Source organism: Chrysemys picta, chromosome 2 (assembly GCF_011386835.1).
Source record: "Chrysemys picta bellii isolate R12L10 chromosome 2, ASM1138683v2, whole genome shotgun sequence".
NCBI lineage: Eukaryota > Metazoa > Chordata > Testudines > Emydidae > Chrysemys > Chrysemys picta.
In genome coordinates this window covers 141,434,242-141,455,602 of record NC_088792.1, presented here as the reverse complement: position 1 = coordinate 141,455,602, position 21,361 = coordinate 141,434,242, and the positions used below count along the sequence as shown (strand labels likewise).

General features: G+C 40.9%; 1 protein-coding gene across 9 annotated transcripts in view; it reads left to right on the top strand.

Moving 5' to 3' along the window:
* CDH18 (cadherin 18) overlaps nucleotides 1-20,176 on the top strand; it is an 896,035-nt gene extending 875,859 nt beyond the window's left edge. For all 9 annotated transcript variants that reach the window (XM_042859886.2, XM_042859885.2, XM_065584267.1 and 6 more), the window contains 2 exons: nucleotides 17,020-17,271; nucleotides 19,407-20,176. In XM_042859886.2, the coding sequence (XP_042715820.1) occupies nucleotides 17,020-17,271; nucleotides 19,407-19,897 (743 nt within the window). In that variant the 3' untranslated portion in view covers nucleotides 19,898-20,176. The remainder of the gene's footprint in view (nucleotides 1-17,019; nucleotides 17,272-19,406) is intronic.
* The last annotated feature ends 1,185 nt before the right edge of the window (nucleotides 20,177-21,361 follow it).

The window sequence follows — 21,361 nt, the reverse complement described above, 5'->3', positions numbered from 1 at the left end:
AGATTGATAGATCACTTCCTCTCTATTTTGCTTCATGCTGTAACCTGCAAGCAGAAGTTATACTGCCCTTGAGACACTTGGGAGAGACTGTAACCTCTAGAGGGAACTTAGGGTTACCATATTCAAACATTTAAAAAAGAGGACACTCCAGGGGGCCCCGGTCCCGCCCCCGGCCCTGCCCCAACTCCGCCCCTTCCCCGCCCCGGCCCCGCCCCAACTCCGCCCCTTCCCCGCCCCCGGCCCCGCCCCAACCCCACCCCTTCTCCGCCCCCATTCCAACCCTTTCCCCAAAGTCCCTGCCCCAACTCTGCCCCCTCCTCTGAGCACCCCACATTCCCCCTCATCCCTCCCGCTCTGATCTTGGTTGGGGGTTGCTAAGTGCTTCCCTGCTCCTCCTCACCCTGCAGCCTCTGCACCCCCCCGCCCCCGCAGCCTCTGTGCCCCCTGCTCCCCACTCGCCTTGCAGCCTCTGCACCCCCCCACAGCCTCTGTGCCCCCTGCTCCCCACTCGCCTTGCAGCCTCTGCACCCCCCCACAGCCTCTCTGCCCCCTGCTCCCCACTCGCCCTGCAGCCTCTGCATCCCCCCACTCCCGCAGCCTCTGTGCCCCCTGCTCCCCACTCGCCCTGCAGCCTCTGCACCCCCCCACAGCCTCTGTGCCCCCTGCTCCCCACTCGCCCTGCAGCCTCTGCACCCCCGCTGCAGCCTCTGTGCCTCCTGCTCCCCACTCACCCTGCAGCCTCTGCACCCCCCGCCCCCGCAGCCTCTGTGCTCCCTGCTCCCCACTCGCCCTGCAGCCTCTGCACCCCCCCCACAGCCTCTGTGCCCCCTGCTCTCCACTCGCCCTGCAGCCTCTGCACCCCCCCCTGCAGCCTCTACACACACACACACACACACACACACACACACCCTCACCCGGCAGAGGGAGAGCTGCAGGCTCCACGTTGACTCAAACACTTCCTCGCTGCTCTGTGGGGGAGGAGGGAGCGGGGGAGGGACTCTGGCTGCTAGAGGCCCTAGTGGCTGCGAGCGGCTTTCAGTCAGGCCGGGCGTCCAATCAGCCACGCCGCACTCCGCAGGAGGGGAAATCCCGGACATTTCTACTTCATTAGAAATCCCCCCCGGACGGCCATTTAAGGCTGAAAAAGCCGGACATGTCTGGGGAAACCCGGACGGATGGTAACCCTAGGGAACTTCACTCAGGTTTCAGGGAACTTTCAAGATTTTCAAGCTCTTTGAAACACAACTTTTTCTCTCACAAGATTTACAAATCCTACTGGCTGCCCCAATGACTGTGGTAAATCCCCTGCAATGTAATTATTTGTATCACAGAATGTACATGTTCAGTCATCTGTGCCAATATAATTTGTAAATTTCCCAAGGTTTAACCCACTGAGACTGGTGACTTCTGAAAGTCTGAAATTGGGCTTAACACCCAGAAAATGTTCAACTCCAACAAGGTAAAGATAGTCTCATGCCCTAATTATAATTGAGGATCAATATTGAAAACAAGTTTGAAGATTTTCCAGTGAGCCATTTTTGAGTTATGTGTGCGGGGAAAGTTACATGCCTTTTCTATAGCTACAGCTTGTTTGCTATTGGTTTTTCAACAAGATATTTTAACAGCAACGCGGGAGAGGAGCTGCCTCCAGATAAATAATGCTTAGATGGCCCCCATTACCGTACTACCTGAGCACCTCACAATTTGTAATGTATTTGCCCTTACCAGACCCCTGTGAGGTAGGGAAATATCATTTATTCCCATTTTAGAAATGAAGAACTGAGGCACAGAGAGACCAAGTTATTTATGTGTTGCTCCACTCTGTGTTGCAACGCCTCAGTGATTTAGGGGCCGAAGTCCCATTGACTTTCAATGAGTCTTAATGCAAGTCTACACTATAATATATTTCTGGCACAGCTGCAGCTGGCCTGGGTCATCTGACTCAGGCTCGTGGGGCTTGGGCTGCGGGACTGAAAATTACAGTGTAGACATTTGGGCTTGGGCTGGAGCCTGGACTCTGAAACCCTGTAAAGGGGGTGAGTCTCAGAGCCCAGCCTCCAGACTGAGTCTGAAGATCTGCACTGCTATTTTTAGCCCTGAAATCTGAGCCCCTTGAGCCCAAGTCAATTGACCTGGGCTCTGAAGCTCAGTGTCTTGGGGAGGGGGAGGGGTTGTGCAGTGTAAACATACCCATAGGATCCTAACTTCCGAAGTAACTTTTTAAGATAAGACTTAGGCTCCTAAGTCAGTTAGGCATTGTAACACTAAGTGAACAAAGGCCTAAGTATCTTTAAAATTCTGGGCCTAACAGAACTGGGTTCTCAAGTTCCAGGCTAAAGCTCTATCCACTGGGCCATCCTTTTCCAATAATAATTTAATGTTGTTCTGTTGATTACTGAGCTTATATTTGTATCATTATTGCAGGGATTGTGCTCACTTGTCGTCCAATGTTGAGTAGGCTGCAAAGTCACGTAATGCTGGGATCAAGGCTGGGATCAGCACATACCAGGCAAAGGAAAGAAAAGGTTCCAGGGGCACCTCCTCATGCTGGTGTTGCTGATATCAAACAGCTTTGTTTTCTCCCAGATAGAGAAATCCACCTGAATTTTCAAAATTAATTCTGTAAGAGCACACATTAATGTTACTAGAAGATGTAACACACAAACACAAACACACACACATTTTTACTGCTCTGGTAGCACTAATACTTAGTGAATTGGTGCAAGAGAAATAGATGTTATTTTTAGTAGAATAGCACAGGAAGAAATCACTACTTTACAGTAGAGCTGGATGGAAAACCCAAAAGCTAGCACAACTTATAGAACTATTACAAATACTCGCTGCATATTTCATGAAATCTGGACCTTTAAAGAACATATTTTTTTCTGAATTAGCAGGAAGGGAGAAAAGGTAAAGATATCTGTAAGACTGAGCCCCAGAGCATGAGGGGCATCAACAGGGAATATACTGTCTTGCTCAGATATTATCACACAACTGAAAAACATAAATAAAGAGGAAATCTGCTGCAAGTGCAAAGGGGGGCAGAAGGGATGGTAACTTATGAGCCATGCAGAGAGTTTAGAGAAGGAATGTATCAGATATCAGGAGTTTTCCCATGGTGAGCGGGAGAGAACTCATCCAGCTAAACACTCCTCAGAGCTGTGAAGTGGCAGACCAGCCCCGTGACAGTACTTTTGAAACTAACCAGAAAGAAATGTTTTTTCCCAGTGTTATCAGTGAAGAAATGAAATGGAAATGCCTAAGAATATAATCCTATGTAAACAAATTAAGACTCAGAAATTGAAAGCTTGGACACCAGAGGGCACTGTGACTGAGATGGATGCAGGTTGCTTGAGCTCTAAAGCAGCCAGTGGGGAATCTCCAAATATCGTCTCCTAAAACTCACCATCCAACCCAGAGAAATATTGCTTCCAAATACGGAAGCCCCCAAGACGCCCTTTAGTTCTGCATCTTCCTCTCTGAATCCAAAAACACAGGGGGAAAAAAACTGAAGAGATCTGCCTCCCCACTTCTACAAACAGAAACATGCCTCAGCCTGAGGCAGCACAACTGGGCTGTACTACTGCAGGCGGTCGCAGATACTGTTGAAATTAAATTTACAGTTTCCACCCTACAGACCACCATGACTGAGATTCAGAGTGTGCTACAAGCTCAATCCAGACAGATGGGTGAAGCACAACACAGAATTTCTGAAGTGGAAAATTATTTCAAAGAGAACAAATTACAGGTTATGAAGAACTGTCATGATATCAAGACTGTTAAGACCAAGCTAATTGATCTAGAAAGCCACTCACAATGATGTTACATGAGGATTGTGTTTTTTCCAAAAGGACTAGAGAAAGGCAAACCCTCTGAATTTGTCCTTAAACTGCTAACTAAGTTGTTGGATCTTCTGGTTTTGGCATAGAATGGGCACAATGAGCTCTTGCTCCTTAGCTAGCTCCAGGAAAAAAGCCTAGACTATTGATTGTGCAGTTCCTGAAGTTTGACTAAGGAACTTATACTGCAGAAATCCAGGGAGGGGGGGGAAGGAGCTGTATGGGGAGAAACAGCAATTAAAATACAGCTCTTTCGAAATTATACCTGTGATGTGGTTGCAATGAGTGCAGCTTTTAAGCAAGCAAAACAGTTGGCTCTTGGAGATCTGATATGGCCCCTCTAAAGAGGTTGATGTGTACTCATAGATATTGATATGTTAGTTTCTTTTCTTTTCCCTTTTTCTCTCTCATTGGAGCTGAAGAGTTGAAAGGTTAGCTTCAATTTACTTCCTGTTGCCTTAACTCGTCCAAAAAGAGGATCAATGTAAAATCAATAATTTGATCAGTAATTATATATATTTTTATAATAGCTTTATTAGATGGTGCTTTCCTATTGACTAATGTGTCTAGATTCTGTTGCTAGCAGACAATTACTATAGTTGTAATGTTTGGGCCCCAGGGGTTGAGAGAATCTCAAAATTTCACCTGATCCGACCACTTCCTCTGGTTGTCAAGTATGTATTTTTGGACAGTTTAAACAAATTCTTCTTTTGGATTGTATGGTACTTATGTGTATTTCTCTCTCCCATATCTTTTTGTTTAATTTTGTTTATTTGCTTATTTAATTCCTCTTTCTGCTTCCTTCTCATCACCCTTCCATGCTGGGAATTTCCTTCCCACTCCTGTAGAATATGTACTGTGAAGTGACACCCTATGCCTAGATTATATAGCTTTTGCTGCTAAGATTTGAAAGAACTGTATGCTACTTAGGAACATTTGCAATTTCTTATTTATTCACAAAACCACTTTATATTTTATCCACTACATTTTGACAATGATGGCTCTAATAATTTAAAGCATCTCCTGGAATATAAAGGGATTTAATAACCCCATTGAAAGAAAAAAAAAGTAATTCAGTACTGAAAAAAGAGAACGTTGACATTGCTATGCTCCAGGAAATGCGTCTGACAGAACTTGAAATTTATAAACTGAAGAGAGATTGGGTAGGTCTCTCAGTTTCTAGTTGCTTTAATTCTAAAGCGAAGGGTGTTGCTATACTAATACATAAAAAGTTGAATGTTAATATTTTGATCACTGGGTCTGACAATGAGGGTGGATTTACTGTCCTTAAGACTGAAATTGGCAGTTTTATAATCATTTTTTGTAATCTCTACAGGCCAAACCTGGATGATCCCAATTTTTTTCATAAATGTGTTATGAGTATAAATGCCATGGGGCCACCATAGTATTATTATAGCTGGAGATTTTAACAAAATTCTAGAACCAATCGTTGATAAATGTTCTCCATTTCCATATAAAAAACATGCATGGCTGACTTAGGATGACAAAATGTGTGGAGATTGGGTATTCCTACAGCCAGAGCCTATAGGTTTTGAGTGTTTTTTTGTTTTGTTTTGTTTCCTGCAGCTCATTCAACACATGTAAGACTGGACTATTTCTTACTTTCACAAAACTTGACCAATTCTATCACAGATTGTGGCACTGATACTATTACTGTATCTGACCATGTCTTTTAGGTCCCCATGGTATGTACCCCCCAACTAAAATGTGGAGATTAAACACATCTCTGCTGTTTGATACATCATTTGTTAACTGTATTTAGCAGGAGTTAGAATTTTTTTAATACAAATGCCCCTCTGCTTCATCAGCTGCCACACTTTTGGAAGCCTTTAAAGCCTTCATCAGAGGCCATATCATCTCTTATGCTGCCTTTAAAAAGAAATGAAGATAACATAGAATTGATGCCCTTTCAAAGGAAATTAAGGCCTTGGATGTAGACTGCATCTGCCCCCTTCCCAGAGCAACTCAGAACTCTCATTCATCTAAAATACGAAATCAACAAATTTCTGTCCCAAAAGGCTGTTTGCTTTCTTCTGTTTGAAGCAAAACTGCTGGGAATCTGGCAAGAAAGCTAGCAAGCTATTGGCATATAGATTTAAGCAAAAGGCTAACAAAATTAAGATGGCTGTTATTCATGATAGTAGCAATAAATTATATAAAACACAGTCAGATATTAATGAAGAATTTCAGTAGTTTTATTCAAAACTATATTTAGCTGCAGACAGAATCAGCAAAGATGCCCTAGCTGGCTTTTCTAGTGTATTGTCTCTTCCACGTATCTCTAATTATCAAAAGCAACTTTTAGCTGCTCCTCTAGAAATAACTGAACTAATGCCAGCTGTAAAAGAAATGAAGGTTGCAAAGATTCCTGGTGCCGCTGGGTTCCCAACTGAATTTTACAAAAAAGTTCTGTGTAACTTTAACACTCAGATTATTGAACATGTTCAATGAGGCCAAGAATGAGCAAACTCTCCTGCCTACTCTAAGAGCTGTTGTAATTTCAGATATTTCTAAACCTGGGAAAGACCTTTGGTCTATGTAGAAATCACAGGCCAATTTCTTTAATAAATTGTGATGCTAAGATTTCAGTCAAAGCTCTTGCTATGCGATTGGACGAAGTTCTTTCACATGTTATACACATAAATCAGGTAGGCTTCCTTCATAATAGACATGGCTCAGATAATTTGTGTCATCTGATTGATATTATTGCTGCTTCAAGAGATACTAAGGTACCCTTAGCTCTTGTTTATTTTGATGCCAAGAAAGATCTTTAACTACATAGCCTGTGACTATCTTTTTCATGTGTTAGCAAAATTTGGATTTGGTAACCAATTTATTGCTTAGATTAAACTTTTGTACTCTAACCCGACTTCCAGGAAAGTGACCAAAGGTATTATTTCTGCCCCCATATCTGTTACAGAGAGGAATGAGGCAGGGCTGCCCCCTTTGTCCTCTTCTGTTTGATTTAACTCTAAAAGTTGTAGCCATTGCTATCTGAACAAATCAATATATTTATTATATCAAGGTGGGGGATAACAGAATACAACATTATGCTCTATACGGATGATGCTCTTGTATTTGTATCTAAGCATAAAGTTACCATTCCTAACCTTCTAACCACTGTTAAAAAGTTTGGACACCTCTCAGGATATAAAATTAATTGGAGTAAATCAGAAAGCTTAGGCATTAATAATTATGTCCACAAAGGCCTTTTCTTAAATCAGAACTGTCAGTGGTAGTTGTTTTATATAAAATATTTAGGAATACTGATTATACAAATACAAAATATTCAAGACATTCCTAAGATATAGAGAGAACCAACAATTGCCCAAGTACCTAACCATTTGGGGAGATGGGACTCCTTAACCCCTCAGATTGTGGGGTAAAATTAATATACTGAAAATGAATGTCCTTCCCAGAATTTGTATCTTCTGAGGGATCTCCCTAATTCTATTCCTCAAACTTATTTTAAGAAATTAAATAATATTTTCAGAATATTCCTTTAGGGTGCAGGTAAGAAACCATGACTGGTTCTGAACAGCTCCCCCTATCTCTGGGAGGGTTTGGCTTTCCCAACTTTGAAAATTATGAGCTCTCCTTTTTGTTAAGCCAGGCATCTTTGGGGCTGTTAGATATGGCTGCACAAAGTGTTCAGTCTTCTATGATTCTATGATTGTATGAGAATTGGTATATCCGCTCCCCATTTCAGACACTGTAGGATTGAATTATGATGGATTTGAAGACTCCAGAGTTTCCACAATAACAGCTGTGAAGCAAGCTTAGTCAAACTTGGCTAGAAAGTTCTTCTTCCACACATTCTTCCATAAAGAAGTGGTCCCATACAGCAGTCTTATTTTTTAAATCAGTGGCAAAACCTTGACTGGGGTGGATTGGATGGTGACAGGAATTATGACTGTTTCATAAGTAATAGGCCAGGGATCAGCAATCTTTGGCACTTGGTGCATCAGGGAAATCTGCGGCTGGGCCGGGCCGGTTTGTTTACCTGCAGCATCCGCAGGTTCAGCCGATCGCAGCTCCCACTGGCCGCGGTTTGCCGTTCCAGGCCAATGGGGGCTGCGGGAAACCGCGTGGGCCGAGGGATGTGCTGGCCACCACTTCCCGCAACCCCCATTGGCTTGGAATGGTGAACCGCAGCCAGCAGGAGCTACGATCGGCCAAACCTGTGGACGCTGCAGGTAAACAAACCGGCCCGGCCCAGCAGCAGATTTCCCTGATGGGCCGCATGCCAAAGGTTGCCGATCCCTGTAATAGGCAATGAAAAATTTAAACTATTTGTAGATTTTCGGCAACAATTTGGCTTGCCCTGCCCCCTGAGCATGGAAACATCTCCCATTAAAGCATTTACTAATGAACGTGTTTGGACTGGATGCATTGGGAGCTCCAGAAACTCCAGAATTTTTATTATTTTGGAGGAAACTTCCTGGATTTACTTGGCCAGTAGTATCCTTTTATAATTTTCTGACCCAAAAAACTCTGACAAAGATTGATAATTGGAGAGCTGCTTGGAAGAGAGATTTGGATACACAACTATCTGTGACCCAATGGAATACAATTGTACCTAATGTTAAAAAAAATAAACATATAGACCTGAGACTATCTCTTATTCACCGAAAAACATTTTTTTGGATATAGTGGTCCCCACATAGGTAAATCATAATGGGCCTCATAAATGCTGATTGATGTAGGAAATGTAACTCTGTTGGTACATTGGTGCATATGTTTTGGGAGTGCCCCTGTATCAAGAATTTCTGGTATGAGGTAGGTCGAAATACCAATTTGATATTTGATGCTAAGTTGGAGCCCTCTCCTTTAAGTTTCATTCTTGGATATATTTCTGATACCTGGAGATTACCTGGTAACAAAGTGGTGTGGTTCTAATGTCAGCTTTCGTCACTAAAAAATTAATCGTGAAAAAATTGAAAAGTTGATCTTCACCAAATATGTATGCCTGGGTCAGTGATATGGCTGACCTTTCAGCTAACAAATGACTGGCATTCTGCAGAAAGGAAGTGCCAAAAAATACAGAGCAATTTGAGCTCACTTTTTAGAGGTCTATGATTAATGTATCAGAGGGGTAGCCATCTTAGTCTGGATCTGTAAAAAGCAACAAAGTGTCCTGTGGCAAGTCATAGACTAACAGATGTATTGGAGCATAAGTTTTCATGGGCGAATACCCACTTCGTCAGATGCATGTAATGGAAATTTCCAGAGGCAGGTATAAATATAAAGGGAGGATTTTGGTGTTCACACCTCAACTGCTAGAAAAGGGCCTCACCCTCCGTGATTGAACTAACCTCGTTATCTCCAGACTGATTCTTGCCTGCATATTTATACCTGCCTCTGGAAATTTCCATTACATGCATTTGACGAAGTGGGTATTCATCCACGAAAGCTTATGCTCCAATACATTTGTTAGTCTATAAGGTGCCACAGGACTCTTTGTTGCTTTTTATGATTAATGTAGACTCTGACGATAAATATGTTGCTTCCCCTTGCTTCCCTTTATTCTCACCCTCTTTATTTACTTGCTGTATATAATATTTTGGTATATTTGTTGTATTTGTAAATATTAATGAAAAAATATAAAATATATATTAAAAATAGAAATTGGCAGCTATCAATTTAGGAATATTACCAAAGCAAACATTGTCTCTTTGATAATTTTGTTTATTTTTAATTAGTTACAATATCTCAGAGAACTTCTAAAAGTTCAGCTGCTGACATGAGCAGAACTGAGTAACAAATTAAAATATGCCTAAAGCAACAAATGGATTTTTCTTTTATTTTTTTTACTTCCATTTCTCTTGTGCCTGCCTGTAGTGTATAATGTGTCAATAGAGTCCTCAAATTGTGAATAATAAATAAATTAGTAGTCTACAAAGTGCTCCTGCTTTCACCTTCACCAGAACTAGCACCAGATCTCAGCTTCTTTGATATTTTTCCTATTCCTGCATTGCCTTTCTCAGGTCGGGAACAAAATATATTAAGTCAGAGATGAACAGGCATTTTGGAAAGAAAGAGGAATGTGATAATGGCCTTGAGTGCAGGATAGTCTGGATTCATAGTCTACAATTCCAAAGTATAAAGAAAGATTGCTTAGAGGTGTGTGGAATATTCCACACTGAACCTCATACCCCCTTTAGCAGAGTCTTGGGTTCCAGCTTCCACGTATTTGCAAAGCATAGCCCGTGTGTATAAAAATTCAGTAATTATGAACTTTGGTTATTTGCACAGCTAGGAACCTGACAAATCTCCCTCCCTCTCTAAGTTAGCCCCTTAGCAGCCAACCTCTTACCCCCAGCAAGCCTTGGGACCCAACTTCTGACTTTAGATCTTTTCAGGAAGGAAGGGTGCAGCTTTGTAAAGGAGTCAAGTGCCTTATTGGAATTTACAGGGTATATTTTGTTATGGAACAAGTATAGATAGGTCATTGAACATGAACCATCTAGCCTATTTACAAAGGCTGGTTCACTTCTGGCCCTGATGAACCAACCTGTAACTGCTTCTGTTCCTATATATCTGCCTTCTTACCTATCTGCCTATGTCTCTTTTCCTTTGTCAGAAGAAACTCTCTCTGTTATTTCCCCCATAACCCTTACATGGATCACTAGCATCTTTCTTTGTACCCCACTGTCTTTGGCCTTCTACATTTGTGGGAATTTTCTGTTTGATGTTAAGTTTTTCCACTTATAAGTTACACAGTCCATAATTTCCCTCCCGATGCTTCTCCAACTTCTCTTCTTCCCTCAGAAAAGTCACCAAATGTAAATATAAAAAGCATAGGACGAAAAGTCATGGAGCAAATGTTTGGCTGAACTTTTATACATTTATTTACTTTATTTCTATTTAGTCACTAGACTGAAATGCTGGACACCAGCTCTGCTACTATCACTGACCTGCTGGGTGATCTTGGGCAAGTCACTTCACCTTCCTGTGCTCAGTTTCCCCACATGGGGTAATGATACTGACCTCCTTTGTAAAGCACTTTGAGATCCACCGTAGAAAAGCACTATATAACAGCTAGGTATTACTTTTATCAAGGTTTCCCCCATAGTAATAATGTACATACTGATACCCCTGGACCCTCTATTACATCACCAAAACACATACCTACAACCTCCTTTGCTTGTATTTATACCTGTAAACCTCCACTGGGAGAAAACAATATTTATTTTTATACACATGGCTCTAATTTTGCTTACTATTATAGAGATCTTAGACACATTCCAGCTAGGGTTTTGTCTACTTATTTCATACCATAAGTACTTTTAGAAAGATATAAAGTACTCAAATAACAATGATCAAGGGCATTTCTAAATTAGAGACCTTGGCTCTAAAAGCTTTTGTGTTTAAAACCATGCCTCTTGATGTTTACTATCTTTTTTTAAAAGAGTTAAAAATGAAAAACTGTTTAAAATGTTGTTGCATTTCATTCTTCCAACTCTTTGGTGTTTACAAATTTATTTTATACAGTATAAAAATGTCAGCTTCTCATTTGGGGGGGAGGAGCGGGTTAAACTTCATTCTTTAAACATTTCTTCACTCTAGCATTACATCTGCCAACTTCGTCCATGACTTTTTTATTTCATCTTCTCTCAACCTTGCCTATTTTTTTTTCTTTTGACATCTGTGTGCTTTTTCAGTTTGGATTTTCATCTTCACAATAGATTTTCCCCTGTCTGCAGTTATCTGCTGTATTTCATATCAGACCTCATGTTTCAATGTTCTTTCCTTCACAGCTTTGCCAATAAGCTTCCATGCTTAAATTCTTTCATCATTGCTAGGTTGCTACTCATGTTTTTTGTGTGACTTTAAACCCTTTCTGCTCAGGATGGTTCACTTTTTGCTCTTGTATTAGGTCTCTGTTTTTTTTTTTTTTTTCCTTAACAGACTGCATTTTTGTCACTGCTGCTTTAGCTGCATGCATCGGATCACTCACTCTAGGTTAGATTTATGTCGGGGAAGAAAGGAGGAGGTTATGCTTTCCTGCCCAGATATAAAGACTGGGCCTCTTTTGGATATCATCCCAGGCAGATTTACATGAGCAAATACTGTAGGAACTTCTTAGTCTGTCTAAATTTACACAGAGTAACTGACTTATATGTTGGGGCCTGTAGACACCATCGCAACAGAATAATAACGAATCACAAATAGAAGTAAAGGGCCATCATCGGTATTCCTAATATCACTTGCTACTACATTTTTGATTAGCTGTAGAAGATCTGAGGATAACTTGTATTGGGATGAGCGTCATGACTGATGCAACTGTTGATGCTCAGTTGATGGATATGGTATTACTTGTCACCAAAATGGAATTGCACTATAAGCTTCAGTCCTTAAACGTATTCTTGATATTTTTACTTTATTATATTGTCTAGATAAGTTTGTGGTGGTGTTTTCTCAACCCATTTTTTTACAACTTGAAATCAAACCCTCCCTAGGATTGACCATTCTATTCTAAAATTGCTTTGTCTTTGTGTATATAACACTACATCCTGAGATGTGCTGAGTTCCTGCAACTCCCATTGACTTCATTGCAATTCCAGGAGCCCAGTGCCAGTCAGGATTTGGCACTTTTTTAAAAGTCATGTTGCAAATTAAAATAATTGCCTACATTTTGGTTATTCTGTTTCATCAGAAGAAAATTCTGGTTGATAGAATGCAATTCAGTTGGATTTTTAAGGCCTGATATTGCATTCTGGAAGATACAAGTTCTTAAAATGTCAAATTTGTTGGCTCTTCTGTACAATGATCCTCCTTCACATATTGTAAATCTAGCTCTGGAGTGGTTTGCAGTTTTGTACTACAAAACACATGGGGTGAAATCCTGGCATCATTGAAGTCAATGGGAATTTTGCCATATTAAATAAAACATTGTTGTATAACATTGTACTTTTGGGTATGAAAATTACTAAGAATCTTGTTCTTGGTGTCAAGGTCAGAATAAGTTAACTCGAATTATCCCAGATATGGGCTGAGTTATTAGATCAACAATGACAATGTGTGAAGTCCTATCCCCACTGAAGTCAATGGCAATTTTGGGAACTGAAGTCAATGGGAACTCAGTCCATATCTCTGTTTCTGCTCCTTTAAAACATACCTTCTTTACATCCTTTACCAATCCATTTTGTCTGATCATTGTGTCCCTTCCCTATGGCATAGTTGCACTGGATAGCCACACCACATTTACACAATTACATACATCATAGCCTAATTCCTGTCTCGTGTTCACCCAACTAAGCCCTGCTGAACCTGCTTTGAGGAAAAAAAAAACAAACCAAAAAAAAAACACTTTGCCTTCGCCAATCTGGTGGCGAGGGGAAAAATCTCCCCCCATCCCTCCCCCCTCCCCCCCCCCCCACCGAGAAAGGAGCAACTAGTGCAATGCTCACAACAGAACCTGACAAAACCTGGTATTTTACCACTTTCATGGGTGGCAGGATGGGTGCTGTTCTGCTGGTCTAGATAAAAGAGGGCTTTTTCTGCACCAGCATGGATCTATATAGTCCCCCTTCTCTTATGGTCACCTCTGGATGACGGGTCAGAAACTCCTTGCTGCCCTAGTCTGCTGCTGCTGTCAAAAGTCACTCCTTTGCTTTCTAGTCCTTAAAGGGGGCACACTTTTTTTCCAACAAGCCAGACAATGGACCCCATTGTTTAATGAGTGGTGAGGTCAATATTATGGTCTTTTGTAGCCAATGCAGCATCAGGATAGCCCATCGCCCCATCCGTATGCTAGAATAAAAGAACTGAGATTGTTTGTGAAAAAACATTTCATTAAATGTAAAATGTCCTGTAAAACCTGTGAACTTGATAAACCTCTTTCCATGGCATAGTCTGTGAATAGAATCCGCAGGTCGGTACTCTCACCCTGCTCTGGGGAAGAGGTCTCTGAATATAATAAATGTAATCTGAATCTCAGTGACATCTAATTTGATCTTTTCAATCAAGTGACACAATTGTAACTTAAAATGAGGGGAGCTGCAAAATAAGGTGGAAATAGCATGTACTTCACTGGTGAAACAGTGAATATTAGTCGAGGGATCTTGATTTTCTTTATAAAATGTCATAGCTGCAGAGTCTTAGTAAGGCGGCTTCCCAGACAATGCACGGAAAAACTAAAATGTTATCAGCTTATTTGTCTTAAAACAAATATTTTTGTATTGCATACAATTTTAGGTGTATTTTGGAATAAGGTCTGTGTCACAAAATCAAAAGCAGCTGTAAAGATTCGCTGTATTTCTTGCATAGTATTTCTGTTGGGGTTTTCTTGCAAGACTATTTGACACCCTTTTAATGATTGCTGAGGGGTTTTCATTTATTTTATTTTAAATGTGCTGCAACACCCTAGCGCCTCAATAACGGAGGGGAGAGATTGTAATATTATAAATATTATTTCCACACTCTCAGGCTGTTTTGTAGGAACATGCTATCAATGGGTGTTAATGACTTAAAAGAATGATCCATTTGTGTTTTGATACGTGGGGCCTGATCATGGATTTGTGCGCAAAAAAGCAGGCAGGCAGCGTACCACCAAAAGAGTGAGAGGAAGTCTGCTGGGCAGCCAGCCCAGAGCATAACCCACAGAAGTGCACCTTGATCTTTAAGTGCAGAAGGAAACTTAAGAGGCAGTTTTATATATTGCAACCAGTGAAAATGAGGGAGAGAAGATAAATGTATTTAGCTAAGTCATCCAAGAAAGCACCAATAAGCACAGTGAATAGACCACTGGACTGGGACTTGGGAAACACATTCAGTTCCTGGCTCAGCCACAGACTTGCTGTGTGACCTTGGGTACATCAATTAATCTGCCCTTTGCCTCAGTTCCCCACATGTTAAAACGGGATGATATCTAACCTCACAGGGTGTTGAGAATGAAATCCATTAATGATTGCCAAGCATTCCAGTGCCATGGTGATGGGGGGTCACATAAGTAGATTGATCTTGCTGCAGGCATGGGTGAAATGTTAGGATAGAGAGACAGATGAGATCAATGTTTAAAATGATGGCACAAAGAGCTTGATAGAGAAAGGGCTGGGATATTGAATCAAAACCAAGTAAGTAGTCCCTACCCAACCTAGCCATACTCGTGACCCCTCCCCACCATCGAAAACAACCAGCCCTGGGGGCTGGAACATGCCATTCTATCTATATTCCTGCACCTGTATCCATTTTTCAGTGACATCTACCTAGTTCTCTTGGTGTGCCCCTTTCCGACAGCATTGTTAGCAGAGTCTTGAAGCATCACTAAGCTAACCCAACTGTTCAGGCCTTTTAACAGGACTCTTGACAATGTGTATGTGCTTTCCTGCTTCAATTTCCTCCACTCCTCAGGAAAATTCATACTTTCCTCAGTTCATCCTAGTTGGATGGACTTCAGCACATGCCATAATCTTGGTCAGTTGGTCTTTCTTAGCATTATTCAGCACTCATTGGGCTTCTGAACCCATATAATGATTATGTTTGCTTCAGTATGTCCTGTGTACAGCAGCTCAACACCTAAACAAAAATATTCCAATCAGAAAGAGTCAGGCAGTGAGCAGACTTTAATAGTGATGTGAAAGCCACTTCCAAAAAGAACTGCCCCAACACACATGTGTGCAAGATCTTCCTGCCTGTAGAGTTGGTTAAACAAAGCTTGTGAGGATATCTATGTAAAAGTATCATGTGGTGACTCCCAGTAATGTTACAAAATCATCCCACTGTTTTCTCCTCCCTGCGCTTAATCACTCCACTCTTACAGAGATACATCTGCATGGTCATATGTATCCACCTAATTGCATCACACATACACGATGACCCATCTCCTTGGCTCTGCCAGTGATACCAGACTCATCAGCTCACTTACAAGTTTCTCTTGAAAATATCACAACACTCCCTGAACTGACCTTTATGGCCACTATCCTCCTCTTTCATATTGCTCCTCAGGATTCATCTCTGCTCACAATGTCTTTAAGAAATCAACCAGTTAAGGATGGATTTGGTAACATGTTGATGGGGATAAGTGACTCTTGTTTATAATTACTAAAAAATACTTCTGTAGATGTATATATGTATATAAAAATATATCAACTCCCTCTTCCACTTGACTTTTTAGATTGCATGCTGTTTGGAATATGAACAGTGTCTTCTTATGTGTTTGCACAACACCTTGCACAATGGGGTCCTGATCCTAATGAGGGCCTCTGGGTGCTACTATCACATAAATGTAAAATTAAAATAATCACTATTGTTATTAACTGCAGTGCATGCCAGCTGGACCTGAGTAACTTCTAAATAAGGAAATTCAACATGAACTTCCTCTTCCCCCTTTTCTGTTCTGCTATGACTCGAATCCATTTGCCCGTTCCCTCAAGTTTAGCTTAGTGTTTCCTTCTAACTTCCCATGCCTGCTACCCTAGTGCACACCGTCAACTCTCACCTCCACCTTGAACTTCCCACAGCTGGTGCTTTTTGGCCACCATCTTCTCCTTGCTCAGATGTCTCCTTCTGACATAGATAGCTCACTTCTGCTGTAAAGCCTATAAGAAACACAATCAGTTAAATTGAAGGGCCTTATTCTCATTTACTTAAAGACCTTTTACACAATTGTGGTAATGGAAAATGGGACTTTAAGTGGACGTGAGTTACACTTACACCCCCTTTCAGGTCCCTTTACACTACCCAGATGGTACAAAGCGTCCTTAAGTGAGAATGAGGCCCAAAAACTTTATCAAAGTAAATTTAGTCACCAAGAAGCATATGTGAACTAGCAAAGCTGCCACATGCTATTTATGTAACCCTGCCTAATCCCACCCCACTCCCCCTATTGTTTTCCTCTGCCACACACCTTTGTCCTGCTGTGTTAAATTGTAGAATGTAAGCCCCTTGAGGCAGGGACTGTCTGTTTGTTGAGGTATAGAATCATAGAATAGAATATCAGGGTTGGAAGGGACCTCAGGAGGTCATCTAGTCCACCCCCCTGCTCAGAGTAGGACCAATCCCCAACTAAATCATCCCAGCCAGGGCTTTGTCAAGCCTGACCTTAAAAACCTCTAAGGAAGGAAGGTGTATCTCACACCCTTGGGCATGACAGAAACAATAAATAATCATAATTATTCTTCATTAAGCCATGGTGTCCTGCTTTTTGTGGTTATAGATAACACAGCCAGTATCCTGACCAGACGGAGGAGATTCAGTCGAACTACTCAAGATGTCTACTACCTCCCGATTTTGATTTCTGATAGTGGAATCCCTTCTCTCAGCAGTAGCAGCACCCTTACGATCAGGGTCTGTGCATGTGAGAGAGATGGGCGCGTTCGGACCTGCCATGCCGAAGCTTTCCTTTCCTCAGCTGGTTTGAGCACAGGAGCCTTAATTGCAATTCTGCTCTGTGTCATCATTCTTCTGGGTAAGCCACTCTCTTAAATACTGATATCCTTTCATTAGCCTTCAGAATGTGGCAGTAGCGGCTTTTAATATAATGTGTTTCTGAACCAGGGATTACTTGTGAAAAGAGGTAATTAGAAATATAAAGCTGTGGTTTTATATATAGGTTTTGCTAAAATGAATAGGAAAAGTGCCTTTAAAGCATACTGATGAAAAACTGTCATCCTGTAGAAAAAGATTTCCAGAGGTCAGAGTAATTAGCATTGCAGAGCTTCCCAGGTAATTTGGAAAGATTTCAGAAACTCATTGACTCAAGGATCATCTCTAGACCAGCTGGAAAAATGATAAAGAAGAGAGATGAGGAAAAATTTTTTGAATTGCATTACTCTGTAAGAAGCACTATTAATACTGTACAAAAGCCACTTTCTAATTACCTCTGTGGGATGAGCTGATATCAATGCACAACATAATCAAGAGGGGCAGGGGACATATTAAATGATAAAATGATTACATTAGATAAATGTCCTTGGATATGAATTTTCTCTATTTGCCCAGACCAGTTTTAATTTACCCATTACTTAATATTCTCATTTGGCAGAGATACAACATGCTGTACATAAACATCATTGTACTATCCATGTGTTTTTATGAATTCTAACAGAGAATGTTTGAAACAATGGGATTTGTCTCGTGACCCACATACATTTCTTAAATCAATGAATTTATCTTGAAAGCCTGTGCTCTTTCTACCGATTCCTTTCGCCACAGCTTATATCAGCCATTTCCTGGGTTTTAGAGTATAATTTTAAAATGTACAGAAATGCACTTGAGTTATGTTATCAATGTTACAGTCACAATATGTGCAAATACATGGACATGCAAATGAAAGAGTGTTTTGTTGTTTTTCCCAAAAGGTAAGAACAAAACCTTGAAGATTTTAATTTGATAGTTAATTGCTTATTGATTATAGTAGGAACTGGGCATCCAGATCCCTTATGCATTGGTGAAAAATCTCATCTTTTGTATATTAGGTGAAGATTTTCAAAGCAGAAATTAGGCACTTAAATCTCATTGATCATTAATAGGGGTTGGACTGCCCTTTGTGCCATTGGAAATTTCCCTCTTAGTTGTAATAGGCACTGCTTGTTATAGTCTGGCAGGCTGCTGTGCCAACATTGATTTAAGTGGGACTCAACATGTTTACAGCAGACTGTCTGCATGTGACAACTTGCAGAATCGGGGCCTTATTGACAATGGAGCCTGTTCTTCCATCAATGGGCTGTGCATGGGAGGTAAACCTTAGCTGTACTCATAAAAACTCTAGTTTATGTGTATTATATATTCTTCCAATGTTTTACATTATGTGTGCCCAATTTTATGACACACAGAAACTCATAATTAGCTCAGTTGTTTGAGCATTGGCTTGCTAAACCTAGAGTTGTGAGTTCAATCCTTGAGGGGGCCATTTAGGGATCTGGGGCAAAAATCTGTCTGGTGATTGGTCCTGCTCTGAGCAGCGGGTTGGATTAGATGACCTTCTGAGGTCCCTTCCAACCCTGATATTCTATGAATGTGACAATGCAAGTTCAAGCAATCTGAATGTTACAAGGGTCTATAATGGGAAGTGGGAATTTGAAATGTATGTGTTGAGTAGTGGAGCTGTTGAGGGGCATAGGATTGTAACTAAAGCTGGGTATTAACAAAAGTGGCCTTATGTTTACCAGTCCTGAGTAGCCACAATTTCCAGTGAAGTCAGCGCAAGCTGCAGGTGTTCTGCACCTCTGAAAATCAGGATGCCCTTATTTAATTGCCTATGGTGGATTTTAGTGGCTGGATTCTCAGCAGGTGTAAATTGGCACAGTTCAATTAGACACCAGCTCCATTTCAGCTGTGAATCTGTTCTTGATGCCAAAATTTAGGCATCCAGCTTTGAAAATGTAGGCCATGGTGTATACAGACATACAGTTGAGTTAATCATAACTCCATTGAAGCCCAACATAATAATGCAAGAATCCAAATAGCAGTCCACAAGTCTCTGATCTATTTTTTTTTTGGGGGGGGGGGGATATTGTATTTGTGACCCATGTAAGATATATGCTACTTATTTCATATATAATGTCTGTAAACCTAACCTAATATTTGCAATTTTCTCTTTAGCAATTGTGGTCCTTTTCATTACATTAAGACGCAGCAAAAAGGAGCCCTTGATCATTTCCGAGGAGGATGTTCGGGAAAACGTTGTCACGTATGATGACGAGGGTGGTGGAGAGGAGGACACTGAAGCGTTTGACATCACAGCCCTGCGGAACCCATCAGCTGCTGAGGAGCTGAAGTATCGGAGGGATGTGCGTCCTGACGTGAAGCACGCACCTAGGCACCAGCCTTCTTCAAGCCTGAACAGTATAGATGTTCATGAATTTATTAAACAAAGATTGGCAGAGGCAGATCTCGATCCCAGTGTGCCTCCCTATGACTCCATACAAACATATGCATATGAGGGTCATAGATCAGAAGCCGGATCTATCAGCTCTCTGGATTCAGTCACTACACACTCTGACCAGGATTATAATTACCTTGGTGACTGGGGACCAGAGTTTAAGAAGTTAGCTGAACTCTATGGAGAAATAGAATCAGAAAGAACAACTTAGTTACCATTCCTGGAACAAGAAGTGTTTTAGTTCCCAAACAGGAGAGAGAACCACAGCAGCGGTAACAAGAAATGAATACAGTACTTGGAACTGAGCAAGGTGTACACAGTTACTGTAGAAACAAGTGCCCTTTTCATATTTGAAACTGGGTTCTTCAACTGGAAGAAAATCAAATTTTGAAAAATACAGAAAAAAAAAGAAACAATTGTCCTTTGTGTATATTTTTTAATTGCTCAATAAAGTCTGTGATACCATATCCATAACAATACCTAAAATAAATGAAGCAATGACATTTTTATTGCAATATATTTAAACATACCAGAAAACAGTAAGTCTATGGTGGTGCCTGTTTGTGAGGATAGTTCACTGGAGAGCTTATGCAAGCAGTTGTGACATTGCACTTCAAGCTCTGCACTAGGATTGGGATCCCAAACTGAGATAACCAATGGGGATTGTTACTGTTATAATAAACACCAACAATCCATTCCTTTACAGAAGGGATACATTGGAATTATCCAAGCAAATGGCCTTTTGCTGGGCCCTTATTAGTAGTACATTGAATCTTATTGAAACATCAGGCTGCAGTGCAGGTATGCAGTTTTATTGTGCCCTCCCCTAATCTATTTCTCGATAACGAACTAATGGAGATAGGAAGTAACTGGCTGCCTGCATAGATGTGCATGCAGCCCATATCACAAGACCTGCACTGTTATTGAGTGGTGTAGAAGCTGTTGTTTCCATTGTCTGTTTCTTTTTTTTCTTTTTTTAACCTTTCCACAGGGACCTTGTTCCTCTAAATGGAATGGTATGGAATATTCTCTGTGCAGTGAAGCAGATGAGGCATAGGCTTTCTCAATAAAAAGAACCGCGGCAGTACATTTTAACCTATGCAGTACTTTGGGTCACTGTGCATCCTTAGGGGTCAGTGAATGAAGCTAACTAGGCTTACATTCCTCTGTGTCCAGGGGCTCCAATGGTCAATTTGTGATGCGAGGGATCTCCTATGTCATATTTATTTTGCATGTGTTACCAAAAGAAAAATAGACCTGCTGGTATGATGTTAACTGAATGTGGAAAACTGAGACAGCAAGGAATTTAAGACAATTCTCCTATGTTGTTGTTTTTTTAATGATAGTTAAATTAATTATTATTGCCCCAAATGCTGAAGGATCTTAGAAGTATCTCCCTCCAAGCTCAGCAAGGTTTTTTACTAATTTAAAATCTGATGGGTACACAAGTCTATTAAAATCAATGGAGGTGGAAAAAAATTGTAATGTAGAAGTGCCGTTACTGGGATACATGTAAGTTGAGTAAATCAAGATATTCAGTTTCTAATTGTTTATCATTGTGGAATTTGCTTTTTCAGCATTTTAACACTTAATCCAACTTCCCACAGTTTTTCGATGGCTAGTGTTTTTAAAGTAAGTTTCTTCTGCTCTTCATCTTTCTCACGCTCAGACTATA